This window comes from Vitis vinifera, chromosome 16 (genome assembly GCF_030704535.1).
Source record: "Vitis vinifera cultivar Pinot Noir 40024 chromosome 16, ASM3070453v1".
Classification (NCBI taxonomy): Eukaryota; Viridiplantae; Streptophyta; class Magnoliopsida; order Vitales; family Vitaceae; genus Vitis; species Vitis vinifera.
The window spans coordinates 1,820,572-1,845,436 of NC_081820.1; the positions used below are offsets into that span (position 1 = coordinate 1,820,572).

The 24,865-nt window shown below is 36.4% G+C and overlaps 3 protein-coding genes across 3 annotated transcripts; all 3 read right to left on the reverse strand.

Moving 5' to 3' along the window:
* Positions 1–13,412: 13,412 nt before the first annotated feature.
* On the reverse strand, positions 13,413–15,868 carry LOC104877779 (uncharacterized). Its single transcript, XM_010646758.3, has 10 exons — positions 15,710–15,868; positions 15,263–15,572; positions 14,976–15,162; positions 14,814–14,898; positions 14,630–14,707; positions 14,416–14,523; positions 14,192–14,323; positions 14,005–14,108; positions 13,816–13,891; positions 13,413–13,709 (listed from the first exon to the last, which is right to left on the reverse strand). The coding sequence occupies exons 1-10, from the start codon at positions 15,764–15,766 to the stop codon at positions 13,620–13,622; spliced, it is 1,227 nt and encodes a 408-aa protein (XP_010645060.3). The 5' UTR covers positions 15,767–15,868; the 3' UTR covers positions 13,413–13,619.
* LOC100853025 (uncharacterized) lies at positions 15,806–19,609 on the reverse strand. The gene is made up of 4 exons (XM_059733781.1): positions 18,805–19,609; positions 16,129–16,704; positions 15,882–16,031; positions 15,806–15,811 (listed from the first exon to the last, which is right to left on the reverse strand). Exons 1-4 carry the CDS (start codon positions 18,883–18,885, stop codon positions 15,806–15,808), a joined length of 813 nt encoding a protein of 270 aa, XP_059589764.1. The 5' UTR covers positions 18,886–19,609.
* LOC104881520 (uncharacterized) lies at positions 19,288–21,496 on the reverse strand. The gene is made up of 2 exons (XM_059733782.1): positions 21,261–21,496; positions 19,288–21,166 (listed from the first exon to the last, which is right to left on the reverse strand). The coding sequence occupies exons 1-2, from the start codon at positions 21,494–21,496 to the stop codon at positions 19,288–19,290; spliced, it is 2,115 nt and encodes a 704-aa protein (XP_059589765.1).
* Positions 21,497–24,865: the final 3,369 nt, after the last annotated feature.

The following is a 24,865-nucleotide window of genomic DNA, read 5'->3' on the forward strand; positions in this document are numbered from 1 at the left end:
AATTTTATCAAACAACCTAAATACTTAAATTAAGAAATAGATAATAAATTTTAAATCAACAACTTAAATATATTTAACTTAAAATAAAATTAAATCATTAAATATTAAGTTTTATTAAACACTCATAAAAATTATAATAAATAATTATAATTTTAACATAAAAAAAAAGTTTAATTACACTAACAACTTTATAAATATTAAAAACACAACCAATCAAGTCTAACACATATATTTAGCTTTTATTTTTTCATATCAGGTCGGATGTCATTGATTTGTATCTTATTCTCATTTTTCTATCTTCAGTGTCATTATCTGAATCATTATTATTAAATAAGATTTTCAAGTAGATATCATCCGTTGCGTGATTCACCAATTTATCCACCGTCACTATGGCTGCTACAAGCCTACGCTCTCTCGGATATTGAGTAGGTTGACCCGGGAAGAGAAGCTTACCCTCTCTTTGATGGGGAGTGGGTTGTATCGGAAACAGATCCAAATGAACCTCAAAAAAAAAAGGAAAGGAAAACGCTAATGAGACCGGGGGAACACTAATTTGATGGTTTTTTTTGGAAAATAACTTGATCTATTATTATTATTATTTATCAAAATAAACTACTGTTTTGCCAAATTCTAGGGAAAGAGGGGCCATGAATCCATGATGAGAATGAGAGGCCAGAGAGAGAGAGAGAGAGAGAGAGAGAGAGAGAGAGAGGCCAGAGAGAGAGGTAGTAAAAGAGAGATAGGGGGCCGTACGGAGATTGGTAGAGTTGCAGAGATGAATGGAGACAATGAAAGAGATGGATGGGAATGGTCAAAATATGTTGTTGTGTGTATTCATTCATTCTCTTATCATTTCACCTCTCATCTTCAAGACATTGACTTCTCCCCCCATTTCCACTCTGCCCTTTTTTTCTTCAATTCCCATGCCATTGCATTTATTCTCACTCTACCTAACTCTACTTTTTATTAAATGATGTTAATTCAAATTATCCCATATACTCTCTCTCTCTCTCTCTCTCTCTCTCTCTCTCTCTCTCTCTCTCTCTCTCTCTCTCTCTCTCTCTCTCTCTCTCTCTCTCTCTCTCTCTCTCTCTCTCTCTCTCTCTCTCTCTCTCTCTCTCTCTCTCTCTCTCTCTCTCTCTCTCTCTCTCTCTCAACCATTATTGTGCAAATTATTTTTTTAATATTAGTATTTTAACATGTCCTTATATTTTTGGGAGAATTGTGTTTTGGGCCCAGCTGGGCCCAAAAATTAAGGAATGGTCCATCTAACTAACTAAATTAATGATAAGGATATCAAATGTTAACAGACGAAAATGCCCTTGACATTTCCAACTCAAAATTGTTGTAAAATAATGGGTTTCACAGCTGGTAAACGTGAAATGCCATGTCACCAGAGTGAAAATTCTGAATCTTCCTAAAAACCACTCACATATACCCTCTCCTTCTACTCTCTTTCTTGCCAGAGTTTCAGTTTCTCCGTTCAACCCCAACTCTTCTCCGGCCAATTCTTACTCGTCCCACCATTCTTTCCTTCAATTCTCACCAGAGTTTGCCCCTTTTCCACCAAAGTTCACTCCTTTTTCACGAAAGCTCACAACTTTTTCCCACCCGAGAAACCATTTTCCGCTCAAACAAACAGGATTTTCTCCTTTTCTGGTTTATGGGATTTCGACATAGTTCCTAAAAAGAGACACTTGAGAGGGAACTAAGGTTTTCTCTGTATACACAAAAGGGTTTTTAGAGAGAGAAAACAGAGTGCAGTTTCACTGAGCCATTTTTGTTTGCTTTGAAGGAAATTTTTTATGTGTTTTGGTGAAGATTTTAGGGCCTAAAGCTTCAGATTATTTGTTTGGCAATGCAGAAAATATATTCTGGGTGAGTTTTTTCTCATCTTCATTTTTGAGAAATTTTTTTCTCGTATATGGCTTTGATTCTCAGAAATTTATTATAAGGTTTGGATTATGTTGATGAGATTACCTTGAAGAACTATGCTTAATTGCTGAATATTTTGATGAATTTAGGTTGTAAATATATAAATATATCAGTGATTGATTAATTAATTAATTAATTGATTGAATGAATGATTAATTGACTGATTGATTAGGGGCTAGTTGTTAGATTGTGTATTCAATGGGTGGATTCATGCATGATTTAAATTTATTTATGAAAAATGGGCCGACCAAAGTCATTTCTTTAATTCTTAGTTTTCAATCACATTCACCATTGATTATGATCATTTTAATATCATATATGCATTGCATACCGAAAATTTTCTATCCAATTCTACCCATTTACAATTATGTTAATGGAATCTAATGAAATTGATGTATTTGTTCATGAAAATGAGCTCATTTGGTCTGATTTGATTCCGGGTCATGGCATTGCAGTGAGTTTAGGTGTGTTATTGGTATGATTATGTTAATCAAAGATTCGAAATGGCCGATTTCTTCATGAAAATGAGCTCATTTGGTGTGATTTGATTTTGGGTCATGGCAGTGCAGTGAGTATAGATGTAGTAATCAAACAAATTGTTTGTGAAAATGAACTCATTTTATTTGGTTTGATTCCGGGTCATGGCATTGCAATGAGTTTAGCTGTATTATTGATTATTTAAATGAGGGCGATTTGTTAGGGGAAAATGAGCTCTTTTGGTGTGATTATGTGAATCAAAGGATTTGAAAATGGTCAGATTGTTCATGAAAATGAGCTCATTTGGTCCGATTTGATTCCGGGTCCTGGCAGTGCAGTGAGTTTTGGTGTATTAGCATGATTGTAATTTATATCAATCAAACTATTAGAAACACTAGATTTCTTCACGAAAATGAGCTCATTTTATGTGATTAGGTTTCGGTTCACTGCAATGCAGTGAGATTTGGTGTATTAGCATGCGATTGGAAAAATGATCTCATATCATTTGATTGATCTCCGACCATGATATCACAATGAGTCTATGTCTACTACGGTGATTATATCAATGAAACGAGTAAAAATGCTTGATTTATTCATGAAAATGAGCTCAATCCATGTGATTCCATTTTGGGTCATGACAATGCAGTCAGTTTAGGTGTACCGTTCATGCATTGTGTAATTAGTAGGTGATCGGGTTTTTGATTAATTAATCAAGCTTGTGTCATTCGTAAAACCTACTTACAATACATTGTGATATTGTTTTTTAAGCACGCAACCATATTAACATTTTTTTAGCTCATGTTTTATTGTTTCATCCATTGTTGATGAGGGGTTAGGCTCTAACTACAAACGATGCATGTCTTTTTTCGGGATTTATTATACGATAAGAATCATCAATGTGTATATATTTTGTGCATGTTGTCATCTAGGGTTTATCGTATTTGATTATTATAAGTCATACCGTGAATCTTTCTTGACCGACACATGTTTCTTAATTAAGAAACCGATCTCATTGTAGTATAAAAAACAAAACACAGGAGAATTGTGTTTTGGGCCCAGCTGGGCCCAAAAATTAAGAAATGGTCCATCTAACTGACCTAATTAATGATAAGGATATCAAATGTTAATAGACGAAAATGGCCTTTACATTTCCAACTCAAATTGTTGTAAAATAATGGGTTTCACAGCTGGTAAACGTGAAATGCCATGTCACCAGAGTGAAAACTCTGAATCTTCCTATGCATGAGTATACATTCAGTAGTGGTTGTATGGAATTTATGTCTGTGTACAAGACATTTACACTAAGTGTACAAGGTACCTGTGCTTAATGTACAAGGGTGTACAAATGTACCTATGTTGAAGTATTTGCAATGTTTAAAATCATTTCCATTTTGAAAGGATGAGGAACATTCCCTCACACACATTCCTTGATGACGCACTCATCCCCTTCAATTTTATTACTTCATACATGTTGATTGGATGACCAACGACAATAATGATGAATAAGAACCTATATTGTATTTCACTTCCCCCTTTTCCCTTCCCCATTTTCCCTTAGGCATCACATTGGAACATGGTAGCTCACCCATATGCACGCTATTAGTTTTAGGTATGTCAAATTTTTGCCATTGTACAAGGCATTTAAACTAAGTGTACAAGGCCAATGTACTAAAAGTACAAGGGTATACAAGGGTGTGTATCTTACTTTTTCCAAACGTGGGGAACAATCCTCACACATGTTGCTTGATAACACACGCATTGCATGCAATTTAATTGATGTCTACCATGTTCATTCATCCTATTAGCTTCCCTAGTAATGATGAATATGAACCGAAATTTGGGTCACCTTTTGTGTCATTTTCCCTAGTCCATGGTAATGGAAACATTGGTTACCCACCCATATTCACTTGTAAATATGTACCTATTAGGGATTTGGTGAGTGGACAAGGCATTTACACTAAGTGTACAAGGCAAATGTACTAAAAGTACAAGGGTGTACAAGGGTGTCTATCTTACTTTTTCCAAACGTGGGAAACAATCCTCACACATGTTGCTTGATAACACACGCATTGCATGCAATTTAATTGATGTCTACCATGTTCATTCATCCTATTAGCTTCCCTAGTAATGATGAATATGAACCGAAATTTGGGTCACCTTTTGTGTCATTTTCCCTAGTCCATGGTAATGCAAACATTGGTTACCCACCCATATTCACTTGGAAATATGTACCTATTAGGGATTTGGTGAGTGGACAAGGCATTTACACTAAGTGTACAAGGCAAATGTACTAAAAGTACAAGGGTGTACAAGGGTGTCTATCTTACTTTTTCCAAACGTGGGGAACAATCCTCACACATGTTGCTTGATAACACACGCATTGCATGCAATTTAATTGATGTCTACCATGTTCATTCATCCTATTAGCTTCCCTATTAATGATGAATATGAACCGAAATTTGGGTCACCTTTTGTGTCATTTTCCCTAGTCCATGGTAATGGAAACATTGGTTACCCACCCATATTCACTTGGAAATATGTACCTATTAGGGATTTGGTGAGTGGACAATGTATTTACACTAAGTGTACAAGGTAAATGTACTAAAAGTACAAGGGTGTACAAGGGTGTCTATCTTACTTTTTCCAAACGTGGGGAACAATCCTCACACATGTTGCTTGATAACACACGCATTGCATGCAATTTAATTGATGTCTACCATGTTCATTCATCCTATTAGCTTCCCTAGTAATGATGAATATGAACCGAAATTTGGGTCACCTTTTGTGTCATTTTCCCTAGTCCATGGTAATGGAAACATTGGTTACCCACCCATATTCACTTGGAAATATGTACCTATTAGGGATTTGGTGAGTGGACAAGGCATTTACACTAAGTGTACAAGGCAAATGTACTAAAAGTACAAGGGTGTACAAGGGTGTCTATCTTACTTTTTCCAAACGTGGGAAACAATCCTCACACATGTTGCTTGATAACACACGCATTGCATGCAATTTAATTGATGTCTACCATGTTCATTCATCCTATTAGCTTCCCTAGTAATGATGAATATGAACCGAAATTTGGGTCACCTTTTGTGTCATTTTCCCTAGTCCATGGTAATGGAAACATTGGTTACCCACCCATATTCACTTGGAAATATGTACCTATTAGGGATTTGGTGAGTGGACAATGCATTTACACTAAGTGTACAAGGCAAATGTACTAAAAGTACAAGGGTGTACAAGGGTGTCTATCTTACTTTTTCCAAACGTGGGGAACAATCCTCACACATGTTGCTTGATAACACACGCATTGCATGCAATTTAATTGATGTCTACCATGTTCATTCATCCTATTAGCTTCCCTAGTAATGATGAATATGAACCGAAATTTGGGTCACCTTTTGTGTCATTTTCCCTAGTCCATGGTAATGGAAACATTGGTTACCCACCCATATTCACTTGGAAATATGTACCTATTAGGGATTTGGTGAGTGGACAAGGCATTTACACTAAGTGTACAAGGCAAATGTACTAAAAGTACAAGGGTGTACAAGGGTGTCTATCTTGAAGGATTTCAAATGCAAATGGTGGTTGCTCATTGTGGCCGATGTGCTGAACGTGTTGTGTTTGGCGATGAGATAACTGATGGAGGAAGGGATGACCTAGAAAAGATCACGAAGGTAATTGTACTTAACATCAACTTGTTATAAGTTCAAACTGATCCTTCGAGGACATGCTCCATTGATTAAAAAAAATTATATTTAGAAGACACAATACTATTTGAGGCAGCACTTAAGGAGTTGCATGCTTTGGTGCATGATTATTTGCATTTATTATGTGTTTGCTTTAAAATGAACAAATGGGGAAAATAAGCTTCACTCAGGAAAGCAAAATTCATCAGGATAAAAATACAAAGTACAAATAAAAGGAGGAAATTTATAATAGAAGTGAAGACAGTTGCATTTTGAACTTGGCTGTCTGTCAGTAGACTTAAGGTTCCTAAACCTCGCCCTTGATATGAGCTGGAAGCAAGGCTTACGAAAATTCTTTGGGACATGGAATTCAAATCTAGTAATGCTCATTCCATGATACTTGTTTTACCTTTATGATTTGCACTTTATTTAGACACATTGTTATGATTTTCAACTAACCCATTACATGGTTTCATTACATGTCAGTGTGGTTGATGATGGGAAACGGATTTCCACATTCCTCAAGGACCATGTGGGAAGGATTATGTTGGGTCTTTTTCTATTTATAAATCAAGTGTTTATATTCAAGAGAAAAGGCTTTCATACTTGGTATGTACCCATAAGCATCACTGAAAATTCAACTTCTCTTTCTATCTAGATTGATTACATAAGCAGGCTACGTTTTTTTTCTAATAGGCTCACAATGTAAATTAATCATGAATGCACTTTATAATTTGATGTGTTTAGATTTATGTACAAAACGGATTTTTATGCTGCTAGTAACTTCTGTTGGTGTTTAAAACAAACATGGAATTAACCATAATGTTCTTTGTGCTCTTTGCAAGATATTGGTATATTGAGTTGTGGATGATCTTATTTGGTTTATATGCCTTTCCAATCCCTCATGCTACTTGTTTTCTCACTTTGCATGGTGCTTGTTTCTGTTTTTGAAACCTTCTTCCATGGAGTTTGGCTCTATTGTTAGTAGTGATGGTAATAAACGTCTATTTGCTTGCAATTTCTTCAGGAGGGACCCTTGCCTCACAACGATCGGGTGAGATATCAGCCACTGGACCTATATCCTGCTCCACTCCACAGATGTTAAAAGTGTTAACGGAACGACGCAGGGTTCTCCCTTCCTACCATGTTGTCTTTGATCCTAGTTTGGCTGCCCTCTATCTCAGTCCAAGCTAGACATTGATTCGGGCTCCTGGGAGAAGAAACAAACCCGGCTTTTGACACCAATGCTCTGGTTCTTAGATGCTGAAGCTATTGAATATTGTCAGCTGACTCTTGAGTAGAAGGGTGAAATGCCAATGGAATGTATCTTGAAATGAGGCTTAGAAATGTGGTTTACAACAGTTTTGTTGGCTTATTTATTACTGTTTTGATGTTTCTGTACAATGAAATTGAAGTTATAAGAAGGGTCGATCTGTCTTCGTGTACAGAGAAATCTGTAATGAAAATACTTTTTGCCCATTAATGTATTAATGTGCAGAACATAGAAAAATTGTGAAATCTCAAGTTCTAGCGAACCCATCCCTGTTGAAGTGATCAATACAGAAGTCCAAAGAGGAAACACCAGGAGTTTCTGAAAATGTTTTTTAATGTTTTGTAAAACATTTTGTTTGATAACTTGAAATTTTTTTAACTTTTTTTTTTTTTAAAAAATTTTAAATATATTTTTAAAAAAAAATTTATTTGTAATGTTTTATTTTTAATATTTTTTATATTTATATAATAATATTTAAAAAACAAGTAAAAACAATTAAAATATATAATTTATAACTTTTCTATCTTTAAACATCTAAGAGTATAAAATTATTTATTGATTGTCAATTTTTTCCGAGAAAATAAAAAATTGGTTTTGAAAACAATTAACAAATAGGGTTTTAGAGTGAATTTGACAACTGTTTTGAAAAACAAAATTCTAAAAAATATAAAATAGTTTTTCAACTTCAAAAACAACTAATTAAAGATTAATACAGGTAACCGGTCGACCGGAAAATGATAGGGGGTCGACCGGTTGTGTAAAAACTCCTCATATAATGTAGACCGGTCGCTGTAAACCGGTCGACCGGATTACTTCAAAAATTTTATGCCATCTCACTATTACAAGAGACACAAAATATGCAAATATGTAAATTTTTTTCAAAGTTATTACTTCAAAAATTTTATCAGTTCTAAAACTATTTTGAGAACTAACATTTCATGAGAGAATGGAATATTTTTCCTTATATTGGATGTTCTAAGAAAATCAACTTGTTAAACAATGCAATGACATGACTAATATTGGTAATGTGGGATTAGTTCAAACTTATCTAATACATCATTACAATGTAGCCTTGAAAAACATGACATTATGAAACAGTATATTATTTCATTTATATTTATGCTTTTGGTAACCCTTTACTATTATATTTATGTGTCTTAATTATTTTGAACATTCAAGTCTACTTCACTTACATTACACATTTGGGTGCGTGATAAATTGCATAAAAGGTCTAACTCCTTCCAAGTTGATGAGTTGTTCATTGCTTACTCATGGACTTAGGTAATTTGCCGAATGTTAAAGTTCAGTACCTCTTAATATGGATGAGATGACTTGGCGATCTTGTAAATATTACTAAACAACATATAATAAAGTAAATAGCTGCTTATATATATATATATATATATATATATATATATATATATTGAATCCAAATTAAAACGAAATCAAAAACATTTGCATGCTGACACAACTCAAAATATACGTATGCTAATACAAAATATATATGTCCCAGTTTTGCAAGCTAAACAAAATAACGACGTGGTCTCAATGCAATCAAGGTGCAACGGGTGGCGGTGGGAACACGGCGCGGAGGTACGCCATCAACTCCTCATGCTGACGCTCTTGGCGATCAAGCCTCTGTAGGATATGCTCGTGCGTAGCCTGCTGCTGATCCATGCGCTCCTCAATACGAGTCCCAAGTGAGGTAATCTGCGCAGACAACTCCATCCAATGCTCATGCGCAGCGGCGTCAGGAGCCTGGCCAGGTGATGTATGGGTGTAATGAGGCTCAGTAAATGATGGCTGACCAGATGGTCCCGCTGTGTAACCCGTCTCAGTCATCACCGCATCTGAAATAGTCGGGTCAATGTGGCCACCCTCAGTCTGGCGTGGAGGGATATCAAACTCAGCCTCTCTATGCTTAAAATCGGTCTGAGGGTGTACCCCACCCTCCATCTCCCCAATCTCCTCCTCTTCGTCTTCCTCTGCCTGTCGATGTGGTACTGGTCGGTCCGCCCTCCTAATCCATGACCCATCTGGGGCCTTCTCCAACTTCATCCGCGCCATCGACTGCTCATCATATGTGTCATAACTGCTGGGCGCCTCGACCTCCTGCTCCCTGCTCAAATCCACCCCCGCATCCTTGAACACTCGTGTCATGAAGCGGCCATATGGGAGAATGCGTTTGGGCCTCTCGCAGCATGCCATCATGTGCATCATCATGACATACCCGACGTCAATACGTCTCCCCGTCATAATCGAATCAATCAGAAATGCCTCCAGATAGGAAACCTCATCTCGATGACCGCCACGTGGTAGGAGGATGTACGCTATCATGTGGTGAAGGACTCGGCAGGTCACTGTCAGGCTATGGGCCGATGGTTTGCCCAACCCTGGGGCATCTGCAAGGCCGCAGATCCTCTGAATCGCCTCTCTTGGATCGAAACCCGGCACCGTCGGCCAGGTCTTGGCATCATATACTCGGAGTCCACCAGGAGGAATGTCCAAAATCCGACAGATGCTCTCCGGGTCCAGATGGATCTGAACCCCTCTAACGGTCGAAGTGATCGGTCCTCCATGTCCAAATGTCACGCGGGAATAGAATGCCCTGACTAATGTCGGAAAAATGGGCTCTGAAATAGTGACTAAGGGCAGCCACCCCATGCGTGCAAAGAGGCTCTCAAACCCGAAATGTTGTAGATGGGCGAAATTTATGTTTCTCCCTGCAACCACCTTCCTCTGGACGAAATGCTGCTTGTACCTCTGGTATTCGTCGACCGAAGTGAAAAGGCCGGTGTCGAACCTCGCCTTTCGGCGAGCCTCCGCCTGACCGTCCTGAGAAGCCTGAGCAGGGCGCTTGCCCAGTGCCTTCGACGCACCCCTATCTCTCCTAGGCGCCATGAAACACTACAAAGGGCCACCCCTATGTCAAACCAAGGCCAATGAAAGAGCCTGTGACGCGCGCGGGAAGAGAAGAGAACCCACTTGTGACGCGCGCTGAAGGAGGACCACTGCCAAACCTCACGCCCTAGGTCCGAAATGTGAAGCCGCACCCCTCAAAACTCACTCCGAAGGCTTGCAACAGCTGGAATCGCGTCCAAAGTGGGTGTGTGGCAGCTCAATCGGCGGATCCCTTCGACTGCCAGAGGATAACACTGAAGAAATTAAGCGCGGAATGGTTTTTTAAACGTCACCCCGGCCGACCGGATATGAACCGATTGACTCAGTAACATGTTCCATGGTGTTCTGCACTTTTTAATAGGTATAATGCAAAACACTTGTGATATTCACTTTTTGTGGGGTTGCCTTACTCCGTATATTTTAAATATTTTTATAAAATAGTTTTTATAAAAACAATATATGCATTTTCTATAAAATATTTTTATTCTTAAAGGTAAAAAATAAAAATATATATCCAAGCGCTACCTTAATAATTTATTTTCTGTCCTCAATTTTTCCACAAACAACCATATAAAATTTCTTTAACTTTTTCTCTTTCCTTATATTTTATTTTTTATTTTTTTGGCTTCAAACTTTTTAGGAATCCAACATAATAAAATATGGCGCTTTAAAGGTTTTTTTAAAGCAATCCTAAAAACTTCTTATTTTTTTAAGTGAGTTTTATTAGCTTGAATTTTAAAATTTTTAGAAATTATTTTTGAAAATATAAGGTTTTTAAGTTAATACCTTTTATAAAAATTTTCAATTTTTTACATAAAAATTTTTTATTTTGAAAAATAGAAATCAGAAAATATAAGGTTTTTAAGTTAATACCTTTTATAAAAAGTTTCTATTTTTTACATAAAAAAATTTTATTTTTAAAAATAGGAATCAGAAAATATAAGGTTTTTAAGTTAATACCTTTTATAAAAAGTTTCTATTTTTTACATAAAAAAATTTTATTTTTAAAAATAGGAATCAGAAAATATAAGGTTTTTAAGTTAATACCTTTTATAATTCCTTTGTCTATTTAGCCTATTTGATTATTAATATTTGTATATGAAGAATTTATTCGATTTATAAAAAATAAATATGAATATAATGAAAATGTAAATTCAATAAATAAAGATATTTAATTAAAAAATGAAAACAAATCACAACAAAACAATATCACACATCAAGAACATGTTACTTTGTCATAATATTTATTGTTTTTGTTTTAGTTTTCATAAATTGAATGGTTTTGGGTTTGGAAAAATAAAATTTATGGTAATATAACTAAAAAGATAATTTTTATCAAAATAATTTTTAAGGCTTGAATGTTATATTAATTGAATTTAGGTGTTCTCCCACTGAGTAATGTATCCAATAAGCAACTTGGCTTGGCCTTTGCTTCTAGTTTTTTTCATTGACTTGAGGTTGACTTGAGGTACCATTGCAACCCCTTCCCTGTAGGTAGGAAGCGGTCGCAGTATAACACTAACACAAATGTCCATCTCTCTATCCCAATCATTTACATCTTTCAGATCATATGAAAAATTGCGACTATATGAAAAAATCAACATTAAAGGAATGCAGGAGTTGGAAGAATTACAGGAATTGAGGGAGTACCCTTCCCTAGTTTTTTTAAAGATCAGTTACTGCCGCAATCTGATGAAGTTGCCATCCCACTTTCCTTATTTAGAAGATCTAAAGATCAAACATTGCGTCTCTCTCAACACCCTTGTTGTGACCCGACTTCTGAAAGTTCTCGTGCTAGTTGACAATATTGTTCTGGAAGATTTGAATGAAGTGAAGCAGTCATTCTCTAGTCTTTTGGTATTGAAGATTAATTGTTGCCCAAAGCTGAAGGTATTACCTCAAATATGTACCCCAGATAAGATGGAGATTGGTGGGTCTAATTTACTGGAAGCTCTCTCAGCCCGAGATTACTCCCAACATCTTGAGCACTTGATCGTGGATGAATGCGAGGATGAAACACTGGTAGTGGGGGCAATACCAAGGAGGACTTCTCTAAACTCTTTGGTCATTTCAAACATCTCAAAGGCAACCTGTTTCCCCAAGTGGCCTCATCTTCCTGGTCTCAAGGCTTTGCACATCTGTCATTGGAAAGATCTGGTAACTTTATCCCAAGAAGCATCACCATTCCAAGATTTGACCTCTCTCAAACTGTTGTCAGTTGTCAAATATCTAATCTAAAATAGGTTCCACCATCGGAAATTTGGCTGAAAATTGTCCCCTTAATTTATATATAACCATACTATCCCAATCATTTATATTTTTCCAAAGTTCAAAAATCCACTATATGAAAAATTAGCATTTAAGAAAAGAAATCATTTGTTTTCTAAAAAAATTAAGTACTAATAACTTGTATATTGTTTTATCATTTCTTAAAATTTTGTCCAAATTTAAAAATAACCTCTTACTTTAATTTGAGCCCCTTCTTAATTATATTACATTTTGATTTTTTAAATAAAACTAAGAATTATTTAAAAATTTTAAAATTTTGTCCAAACCTCCAGGAACCGGTCGACCGAACATGATCGACCGGTCTATATCCGGACGAGGGTGCCAAAATGCACCCTCTCTCATCCAGTAGCTCGTCCAAACCTCCAGGAACCGGTCGACCGAACATTATCGACCGGTCTATCTCCGGACGAGGGTGCCAAAATGCACCCTCTCTCATCCAGTAGCTCGTCCAAACCTCCAGGAACCGGTCGACCTAAACTGATCGACCGGTCTATATCCGGACGAGGGTGCCAAAATGCACTCTCTCTCATCCAGTAGGGTGTGCGCGACCGGCTGAAGAAAGGTTCGACCGGTTGACCAATGGCTGAAGGACAATATCGACCGGTCGAGCTCCTAATGCTTTCCGATCCACGGGTCCATCTAGACCAGTTCATGGGATGGCCATATATACACCTGCATTGTACTGTATAAATTGTAAACGATATGTACGAGATTGTTGATGAAAAGGTTTGTTATAGGTTGTAATGCCGGTGCCTTTTATTAGATGTTTTGAGATAGTGAGGGAAAATGCGACTTCATCACAACCTTCAATAAATATATAAGGCATAAAATTGGCAATACAATGTCAGGAGTTGGTTTTTCCTGTATAATGTACAATCATCTTTAATTCGCCCTATTTACTTACAATGCATTGACAAGCAACTTAAGTCAAAAAACAATCAAATTCTGACTAATCCCATAATCCCAGTGTTCATTTCCGCATATGTCCACCATAAATTACATACAAATGTGCTAATTTTATACACTTTTATCACAAATTACAATCCCCTTTAATCTCTCCGGACACGGTCTCGGTGTGCATTTTGTGCTGAGAACAACATACTCCCCATGATCTTCAACCTGTAATGTTTCAATTTCCCCTGCGTTCATTCACGTTGATAGCAACAAATCAGCAAATTAATTAATTAGGTTTTTCTAACTATTTTAACATTAATGAGATAGTCATAGATAATTCCTCCTACGTACCACATCGATTGATTTGGAGAACCCCCCCATTGACCACAATTCCATGAATTTCATTACAAAAACTCCGCAATCGTGCCTACGTCAATATAATTACCAAAACGTTAATAAGTGTGGAATTATAAATAAGAGATGAACTTCAAATAAATTGCAATCTTAAACAATATCCCGGACTGCAAGGTCAACACTCACTCATTAGTTTGGAGGGGTACATCAGGTGTTATGAAATTGAATGTCCTCAAATCATAAGGTGATACCTCTTTTTTGTGGGCAGCCAACCACAGGACAACCTTGGCCTGAAACATTTATTAACGCAACAATTGAAATTTTAAGGGGAAAACATACCTATCAAATTATAACTTGTTGCTTGTTACTTTACCAGATTTTGTTGGACTCCACTCAACATTGTCTTCTTTCTACCAGGACGAGAATCTAGCAGTTGGATTCTCCTGTTTTCTAGGTCATATACATACAATGTCCAATGGTTCTTTATGAGGACCGGTAAGAAGACCTGCACCAATAGACTGCCATTAAACATACATCTAAATATTGTACATTCATGCAATAAAAATACAAATCCAAGCATTAAACATATGAATCCACCTCGTTAACATTGACATATGGAATATCAATCTGATACAGATGTGGTTCAAAGCGTCCAATAACTGCCTCCCTAACTAGGTTTTTTGCCTGGGAGTGGATTACCATTTCCTGCATGTTAGAAACGGGATAATATCAGGTTTCTCATTGTAGGTGATGCCTGGTTCAAGAAAAAAAATAAAGATAAGCAAGGATTAAGTGGAATAGTCAGCATTACAGCTATGTAGGGGGATAGAAAAAGTTTCGACTTCGGTTCATGTTGATACTGCAACAATCTACAGTAGGCATCGACGACCTGATTTCGTATATCATAAAAGTGTAAGCAACAAATTAATTTAGAACCACACTTTCATTTTCAAACTTAAAATAATGCATAAAGAGGGATAAGAAATGATATGCACGTCGTTTCCTATCCACCCATTCCCTTGGAAGCAGCCCAAATTGCCTCTGGTTAGGATAGTGTCATGCATAGACACTAGTTCCTCACTGTTACAAAAAAATAGAATTTAGTTTTTGTGTTTTAACTATCATACAATGAGAGGAGTGTCACTCAAGTATGTTACCTTGCATCCAAATCGTCTCCAAATACCAGTGCAGCTCCTTGTTTTAGGTCGATTTTGATGGCAGATTGTTTCGTTTGTGGTTGGGATATGTATGGGGACAACAGGTTTGGAGCCATGCGACGCACTCGACGTCTCCGGACATTTCTATTTGTGGGGACAACATTACCTTCTGGTTGTTCTTCACCATCTGCAATACGAGATTTAGAACTAGTCAGCAAAGGTATACATTATGATTGGGTACATGGGTTGTTAACCATATGGGTGTTTGCATAAATTTTATCACTTACCGCTTACTACATTAATGGGTACACTGGGCTGCAACTCATACTCAGGGGCGACAACGCGATCTGGTGTGTCTAGCACATGGTATGCAGCATGCGAAGCCATGTACTCATCACCGGGAAATGCATGGTCATCGGCCGTGGGAGTGCTGGCTGGTGCATAGCTAGAGTGACCACCCGCATCTGAATTTACCCCACTATGTCTGCGAGTCCCTAACTTATGCATAAGGCCACGCATTATTCTCAGCTGCTGCTGAATGCCCCTTTGATATTGGTCGATTGCTCGTTCTGCATCATGATATTGATGCCATATTTCCTATGACATGATATTGTTGTCAATCTTTGAGAACAGAATGTGACAACAACATATTTCTTTGTAGTTAAGAAGTAAAAATAAAGTACAATGACAATGAAATGAACATTTATTAAGTTTTTGAAAAATTCACAGCTTACATCACTATTTTCAGCATCAACATTTGTGTCATGGTCCACATTAGTCTCTGGCTCCATAGTTCTCTCTACGGATGGAGATCTCTCGGACGCCTATAATTAGCACTGAAGATTAGTACTTAAATAATGAGTGTTATGCTAGTAATGACAATATATTTATGCATGCATAACTTACAAAATCAATCTCAGCATGTCCAAATGCTCCAAACTCCTTTATCTCAGCGACTAGTCGTCGCTTAATCAAATCATCAGTCCATGCCAATGCTGGGGGCACTGTAATGGGGACTTGGACTGAAGGAATTTGGAATTTAATGACATAATGCAGCTGCAAAATAAATAGAAACATCAATAGGAAAATGTGAATATGTTTGCAATAAAATTAGATAACAAAATGGAAGAAAAAGACTGAATAAGTTCACTACCTGAAGAAATAAAACGCAGCCATGTACCCAAGAGGTCTTAGATTGTTGGAATCGCCTAATTCCCTCAACCAGTTGGTCAAGCACAAACTGGGCCCAATTAACATCATTTCGGAATCCATCCTCATGGATGGTATGCCACAAGTTACGGCAACCATTGAGCCTAGACGTGGGGGCCAACAATGTGGCACATGCGTAGTAAATGAATGCTCTACGGAACTCCTCGCCTACAGGTAAGTCTAGGAGTTTCTCCTCGCATGCCCGAATAGTCCCAAATGGATGATCTGATGATGTGGAGGTCACCTGCAAGTTCCGTCCTTCTGTTGGGAGGCCTAAAATGAGGCCAACATCGGTGGCTGTAACAGGATAGTGTTTCTGGGCTGAGAACTCTATCCGTCTAAATCCAACATTGAAATGTTGGATTAGAAAGATACAGAGGTTGTGGCGCACCTCTGTGCAGTTTAAGTTTAAGAGACCTCCAAATTGGAGGTCTCTTATGGCTTGAATTTTTGCCTCTGGTAATCGGTTGCACAGTTTCTTAAATCTTGCAGCTGAGCATCGTGTAAACATTGATGTGCCCTGCATGCAATGTTAGAAAACATGGACATGTTAGGAATAGCAACATTCTTGCAGTTGGTAATGCAATAAAATAAGTGAAAAAGTAAAGCTGTCATTTCTCAAAGTTACAAAGATTTGTCTGCTTGTATTTAGAAATAATATACAGCAGGGTAAGACATTAGATGGGGTTGGGTGCTACTAACAGTGAGATATCATGTAAGAGGGAGGATTGAAAATTTATCAATAAGGCTATATAGAATAGGCAATAACAGTCAAAATGTACAGAATAGACTATAAAAGAAAAAAATAAATATGAGAATACTACATAATATATAAAAGAAAGAAATCAAATCAATTTATGTAAATAAATTGACTAATTATATTAGAGAAAGAAACCATCAACAAATCAATGAATAATCCTATTTAACCTGCTCCTTTTGATACTTCTGACATACAGAAAAGCTAGAGGAACTGCTAGAGCAAGCACTTTGCTACTGCCATTGAACATGGACAAGGTTTGGAATCCAAGTTTCTGTTGAGAGTATTCCCACATGGTACTCACTATCAGTGAAGAATTGTACACTATCATTTGATACCACGAATCATGTGTTTGACCAAAGTTCATTCATACCTAAGTTGTTAGCTGAGTGAGGATTCATGGGAAAATAAATGTAACCTAGGACTATTAATGTAAACTTGTGAAAGTTTTGAGGCTTGAATCTGATTCAATGGACATAATAATCTAAAATTTGCAGAAAAGAGGAAGTGGGCATTTAAAATAAGGTAATGATACACTATGAAATGCTACTACATACTTTTTTGTAGAATAGTAAACAAAGAGTATGTTTACGCTTGAAAACAAGAATAAATAAGATGAATCCATGAGTGTTGGAGAATTTAATGAATGAAGAGGGGTTTGGAAACCATACTTGATGTTGGAGAATAAAAGTTATGTGCTATGACTTTATGTTTTTTTTTTCTGTTAACTTATAGAAGTATTTTCATTGTTGTAAGGATTCTGCAAGAAGATATACATGAGCAATTTTAAATGTCTGTACTGCTCCTGGCAAAAGCCACATTGGGTACAAGTTTGCCACATCAGTTTGCTTGGTCAGTGCGTGAATCACCGTAAATGAATTTATGTAACTGGTTCAAAATACTGGTATATGAAGTGTGTAGAGAGCTATGCACCTTGCTTAAGTCAATTGTTTGAATCTTAGAGACAAAAAATAATACAGAATTTGCCACCTGAAAAAAAGGTATGTCCAGAGTCCAAGGCACTGAGAAATTGGCAAGGCATGACTCTCCACCTTCATATTTAAATCACTTAGAAAGTGCAGCAAAAAGAAGCCTAATGTCTCAATACCATTGAGGTCCCCATAAATAATTGTGATCAATTAACCCTGGGGACCTGGCTAAAGTGGCTACAGAGGTAAGGGTTACCTATAACTCAAGTGGCTAAAGAGTTAATCCCATCCCCATCACCATTCCTACCAGAACACCTCTCTTTATCCCTTCCTCTACCCTCCTCCCTCATCATAGAGGACATGGTTTTTGCCTATCCCCATAGCTGTATAGCGAAGACCATTAGATCCCTAAAGCATAATTGTATATGGTGTTAGTGAACCACATTTTCTATATTACCAAAGTGAACACAAATATTACCCGACAACTTACAAAGCTGATATAATAGTATTTAATAAATAAACGTTGAATTGTTAAAACTTCAATATTAGAGAACTTTCCAACATAACTGATACATGGTAACTATAATAAGGGACATGAAGAAATCACTTAAATTTCATGCATAATATATATATATACTAACTTAAAAGGTATCCGAAAATGAAAATTTCATAAAAGGATTTCAGATTATATATAAACAAGGGAGTAATTTGTTCACAGCAATTCAAATATATAAAATATCATAAAATGAAATTTCACCCATTTTGAGACCAACATGCATTCTGATTTATGTTATGACAATACATTAAAATTGCATGACTATAGATTATAAGTTCTTGTGGCACTGTACTACAGAAGCGAAAACCTCTCAAATAGTATGTTGGCAACGGAAGAATGCAAAAAACAACAAAGATAAGCAAGTATGATGAACCATACCGAGAGTGGGAGTGAACTGGCAGCAGAACCATCTAAGCCATTACCAGCCATTGTTAATATTATAACTGCATCATTGGGCATAGAAAAGTAGAATGTAATGCACAGATAAACTGACCAACTGAATAACTAGACAGCAAGTATAGTACAATACTATGAAAGTTCAGCTAAGTGATAAGAAAAATGCACGCATCCAATGATGTGAGTAGGACATACTTAAAATAGGGAAGTGAAAGTATACATCAAGTTAAAGGATACCACATTGAAAGTGCAATTTCAAATTAAATCAGTAACGAAAGCAACTCCAAATCATGAAAATAAAAAAGTAGTCTTATAAAAAATAAAATCAAAAGCTAGTGCATCGTGTCTATAATAAGGACAATACATAACATCCAAAAGCGACAACCCTATGACCATAAAGCAAATAATGGAACAATGAGGGATCGTACACAAAATGAAAACCTTACAAGCAAAGAAATGAACATGTCACGGCAATGGATTATTACATTTAGACCGATTGTGACCTATGCCATTGCATCGAGAGCAATGAATAGCTCTCTTATGGCTAAATTGTGACTCAATACGCTTTTGTCGGGGTCTTCCTGGAGGACGTCTCACTTGCGGGGGTTGGAGACTAGGAAATACGTTGCCTTGCCCATCTTGCAAAGTCCCAGCCTCACAAACTTTAGGCATGTTGTGTGTTGGTAATGGTTGAAACTGACCCGAGTAAATCAACTGTTGGGTGGAGACTTTAAAACATGGGTCGATATAGTCATACACATCGTGTCTCAATGTACGGATCACAGCACATACATGTGGACATGGCAACCCGGACATTTGCCATGTTAGACATGTACACTTATGTTGCTGCATATCCACAACCAAATAAACTTCTCCAGTAAAAACCTTGAACGTCCCACCCAAATAAGGCATCACAGTAATCGGAGCAGATCTCGTGATATTTGACATTAGGTTTTCCTCTGTTTTGGGTCCAACCACGCTCTTCCACTTATCTGTACCACGCATATGGGTGTCCAACATGGCTACAAGCTTATCCATGTGCATCATCAGCAACGTATAAATTGTTTGGTGGCGTTCCTCTCTTAACCACGCATTGAAGGACTCTGCAATATTAGTTGTCATTTTATCCCAACGTTTTTTAAGGAACTTTGACATCGCCCAATGCTCCGGACTATTCTCCGCAACCCACCTTGCTAGGTCGCCATTAAAACGCACAAGTTTTTCAAACGCCTCATTGTAGTCTATATCCAACCGAGCATATGCAATGTTGTCTAAAAGCAACAAAGCATCTTCTTTCCCTTTCTTTCCCCTAATGTTTTGCCTGTTGAAGAAGCTTGAAAAGTTCTCTTTCACATGTCGATAACAATAGGCGTGATTTTCTACCCCAAACAACTCCGAAACACTACGCAATATCCCTTGATGTCTATCTGATATAATAATTACTTCTTGACCATCTAGGATCCCCTTCAATTTCTCCAAGAACCAATACCAATCCTCATAATTTTCTGAACCAACCACACCCAAGGCTAGAGGGAACATTCCATCATCTGCATCATATGCAATGGCAGACAAAAGAGCTCCTTTGTATGGACCACTTAGGTGGCAAGAATCAATAGCCAATACCGGTCGACACCCCATGGTGAACCCTTGAATTGAAAATGCGTGGGCAATGAACAATTGCTTGAAGTGACCTTCATGAGAAGTGTACTCGGCAATAGTTCCAGGGTTAATTTCCCTTAGCCTATGGCATAACCAAGGCAAATACGCGTAGGACGCACGTGGAGATCCATATACACGCTCTTTTGCCTTCTCTTTAAGATGCCATGCTTGGTTATAAGTCAATTGAACTCCATGATCACGTTCAAAATCCTTGCAAATTTGTCGAGGAAGGTATTCTGGAGTTGTTCTAAACACGTCTTCAACAACAACAGCACCTCTCTTGGAAGAAACCCGCACCTTAGATGAACACTCATCTTGAGCTATATGATTATGATTAACTTGGTAAGTATAAACTCGCAATATTTCATTTCCTTCAACAGCATGAGCTGTTATCTTCCAAGGACAATCCTCAACCGAACACTTTACTGACATATGAGTGGGTGAATTTTTATTGTACTTGTATTGAAACCTTCCAGCTAATGACATTTGGTATATTGCATTCCGAAACTCATCTGCATTCTTAAATGTATGTCCGGAACCTAATATTGCCTCACGAAACCGATTTGATTCCAAAGGGGTGTACTCACTATCTGCACAACGCGATGCAAAACCTCTTGATAACATCATAGTATTAGGATTTGCATCGCATGATGCATTAGACGAAGGAAACGTAGGATGTGGACCTCTGCATTTACATTCATAACCAAAATTAGACTACATAATGCGTAAAATTGATATTCATAAAATTTTAAATAGACATCCAAGTGAAAACGCATTACCCAAGTGCCAACTGTGTATTCGGTATATTTGCCTCTATGGCTTCCACACCGGGTGACTCGACTATGTACACATTTGCAAAGTCATCACTGTGGGAAACCACGTTATCCAAGTCATCCTCATCTTCTAAATCTTGGATGACTCTAGGGTTAAACTTGAGGGTGTAGTGCATCCTCCTCACATGAAGGGAAATGTCGAATTTTTCTAAGACCTTCTGAGTGAATTCTTCAAATGTCATTCCTTTATAAATGTGAATACCTTTGCTTCTTCCACCAACATATTCCCAAACGCCATCATTTTTTTGGACAAGTTTCCCTCCCACGAAAATATAACAGTATATTCTATTTGTGGCATCCATCAACCTATTGAAATAAAGCACAAATTTATATTGTTGAACAAACAATAATGCATATTCAATGTGATCTTAAAAGTTTTTTCATTTCACAATATACTATGTTCCCATACGAAAAAGTTATATTTTAAAAAATGTATATACCAAAAAATGTAACTTTAAAGTCTTAAAAAAGAATTTTTGTTGCTCTTTTTGATTATTCTAACCATTGTCAACGGTAAGATTATTTTAAGATGGGCACTAATAAACAAACGCTGAGTTGAACTAAGATATGAAGACCGAGCTTCTCTCTTCTCTTGGACTGATAAATACTACCTAACCTAAACAAAACTAAAAATAATAATAAAAATAAAAAACAAAAATGAGAAATGTAAAACTGAATTGGAAATTAAAAGATTGAAATTAATAGATTAAAAAAAATCATTAAATTAAAAACTAAGAAAGGCTATAAAAGGAAAAAAAACAAATCTCTAACTTATTTTCCCTATCATTCCCCTTTACTTATAGATTCATAGTTCACATTTTTATAAGCAAAAACCTCTCTCTCCAACTACTTTAGTGCTACCCAATTTGACACTACTACTTACCTATGCTAATAATCTAATCGTGTCAATACTTGGAACTTTAAGACAGAACATCACAACAATATCTACTAAAGTAGGAGGATTTTGTGTCTGATTCGACTTAATACTCCAGAACATATATATATATATATATATATATATATATATACACCAAAAACATTGGAATTATGGAAGTATAAGACATTCAATAGGAAATAATCCCCCACGTTTTATTAAGCTCTGACCTATACTTACACTAGGTAGAAAACAAATTCTCATTCTCACTCAAACCCTTAGACAATTTCTGTTGGTACTACTATATTAGACATGCCTACAAACTTATTCAAAGAGAATGGAGATATTTAAATATTAATTATAAAGCGTTGCTTTTCAAAATAATATGAAGAGATAATAGCCTAAAAAATGTAACAAATACAGAATTCTCTTCTAAACTATCATGTCCTACTTTAGATGATTCATACAAAACCATAAGCAATAGTTTAACACATTTAAGGTTTAAGGGTCAAAAAAACTAATAGATAAAACTAGATAAATCTGTTACTTGTGCCTACATCTCAAGCCAATGCACCATAAGAAAACTTTAGGGTTTTTAGGTTTTCCATTTCCCCTTTCCATTTTTCCTCTCCTGGTTTTCTAGCAACCAATTAAACAATTATAAATTATTTTCAAGTATATATGACAAATTTTCACAAATATTTTTTTGAATTTAAAATATACAAATAGCATGAAAAAAAAATCTAAAAAAAATTACAAAAATATAATCAGATCGATTAAGCCATGAATTATGAGTTGCAGGTAAAGTGCATTTTCTGTATTCTCAAGGCTTAAAGAAAAAATTATGGTTCAAAATTTTTCCTTTCTTTTTCTCATTATTTTCTTAGCATCCGAATAATAGTAGCAAACCAAGAAGTCAATTATTGAATGGAAACAGTAACTTGAACTCCGGAGATCAAGTTGAACACAGTTTAGAGATTTGGACTAAGAAAATTTAGGTCGAGATTTAGGCAATCTACTAACCTCAAATATGCAACAACAGAGACCCAACTGAAATCCATACCTTATTCAAATTCTCGAGAGAGACGAATGCGAGAAAAAATGAAAGAGCCGCAGAGATTGAGATGCAAGCGATGGAGGTGCTCGTGAGGAAGAGAAGAAAACGGCTTCTAGGCTTGAAATGCTGAAGAGATACCAAAATTTAGGCAATCTACTAACCTCAAATATGCAACAAGAGAGACCCAACTGAAATCCATACCTTATTCAAATTTTCGAGAGAGACGAATGCGAGAAAAAAATGAAAGAGCCGCAGAGATTGAGATGCAAGCAAGCGATGGAAGTGCTCGGGAGGAAGATAAGAAAACGGCTTCTAGCCTTGAAATGCTGAAGATATCAAAATTAGGGCAAAATTCCCAAGAGCCGCAGAGATTGAGATGCAAACGGCTTGTAGGCTTGAAATCTGATGGAGGAACTCGGGACGAAGAGAAGAGACACCGACGCAGAGATTGAGATGCAAACGGCTTGTAGGCTTCAAATCTGATGGAGGATCTCGAGACGAAGAGAAGAGACACCGACGCAGAGATTGAGATGCAAACGGCTTGTAGGCTTCAAATCTGATGGAGGAACTCGGGACGAAGAGAAGAGACACCAACGCAGAGATTGAGATGCAAACGGCTTGTAGGCTTCAAATCTGATGGAGGAACTCGGGACGAAGAGAAGAGACACCAAATTTAAGGCAAAATTCCAACCTGGATTTTTTTGTTTATTATTTTTTTTTTTCATAATCAGCAAAGGTTATTTTTGGAATTAATAAAAGTGCATATCCTTCTTTTTAATTTTGACACTTCCTATGGGTTTTCAGCTTAAATGGGTCGGTTAGATGGACCATTTGTCAATTTTTGGGCCCAGCTGGGCCCAAAACACAATTCTCCCTATATTTTTTTCCATATGCCAGAAATACATTTTTTTTTAAACAAGAATCAATCCCACAACAATAATAACTATTTCTACTCCCCTCCCAAGTGGGCTCATATATCTTCAATGGAAAAATAAATTCATTGATGGTGATTAGCTTAATAGCTATTCTCTTCATCACTCTTAACACAATATGATGGTGATTAGACTTTGTATTTAATGTGTATTAATCACAACATTTTTTTTGTATTTATTGTTTATTGATCACTTTTTAATGTATTTAATCACCATTTATCATGTGTAATTAAGCTAATGATAAACAATAATAGCTTTGATAAAAAAAATAATATTAAGGAATATGTTAAGGTACGATAATGGTATCCTACTGAACAAAAAATTTGAATTTTCGAATATGTATGAAAATGTTTAGATCGTGGAAAGAGCATTCAAACGAACGAGATTAAAGTACGATGATATGAACAAATAGAATTAGGATACAAACAATGAGACATAGAAATATATGCATCACACCACTTGATTAGTGGTATGTTTCTAATATCTATTGAAAAAAGTATATTTTTGTTTTATAGCTGAACCCTAATATTGATTTTGATGATTGAAATTATGTATTATTGTTATTTTTTGAAGAAAAATGCTATTTACATTTTCGAGAATATAATTAAGAAAATGCCCCTAGGATAATATTGGTATTGAGAAAATACTCCACAATAAAAGTATGACTGATTTTATAGAAAGCAGAAAT

Coding starts and splice junctions, on each gene's coding strand:
- LOC104877779 (XM_010646758.3), bottom strand. CDS start 15,766: ATGGAGCCAGAGACTAATGTGGACCATGACACAAATGTTGATGCTGAA. Junction 15,573..15,709: donor TTGATGCTGAAAATAGTGAT/GTAAGCTGTGAA, acceptor ATCATGTCATAG/GAAATATGGCATCAATATCA. Junction 14,109..14,191: donor GTGGAGTCCAACAAAATCTG/GTAAAGTAACAA, acceptor TAAATGTTTCAG/GCCAAGGTTGTCCTGTGGTT.
- LOC104881520 (XM_059733782.1), bottom strand. CDS start 21,496: ATGACATTTGAAGAATTCACTCAGAAGGTCTTAGAAAAATTCGACATT. Junction 21,167..21,260: donor AATACACAGTTGGCACTTGG/GTAATGCGTTTT, acceptor ATGTAAATGCAG/AGGTCCACATCCTACGTTTC.
- LOC100853025 (XM_059733781.1), bottom strand. CDS start 18,885: ATGCCCAATGATGCAGTTATAATATTAACAATGGCTGGTAATGGCTTA. Junction 16,705..18,804: donor CCAGTTCACTCCCACTCTCG/GTATGGTTCATC, acceptor CATTGCATGCAG/GGCACATCAATGTTTACACG. Junction 16,032..16,128: donor GCTGCGTTTTATTTCTTCAG/GTAGTGAACTTA, acceptor TTTATTTTGCAG/CTGCATTATGTCATTAAATT.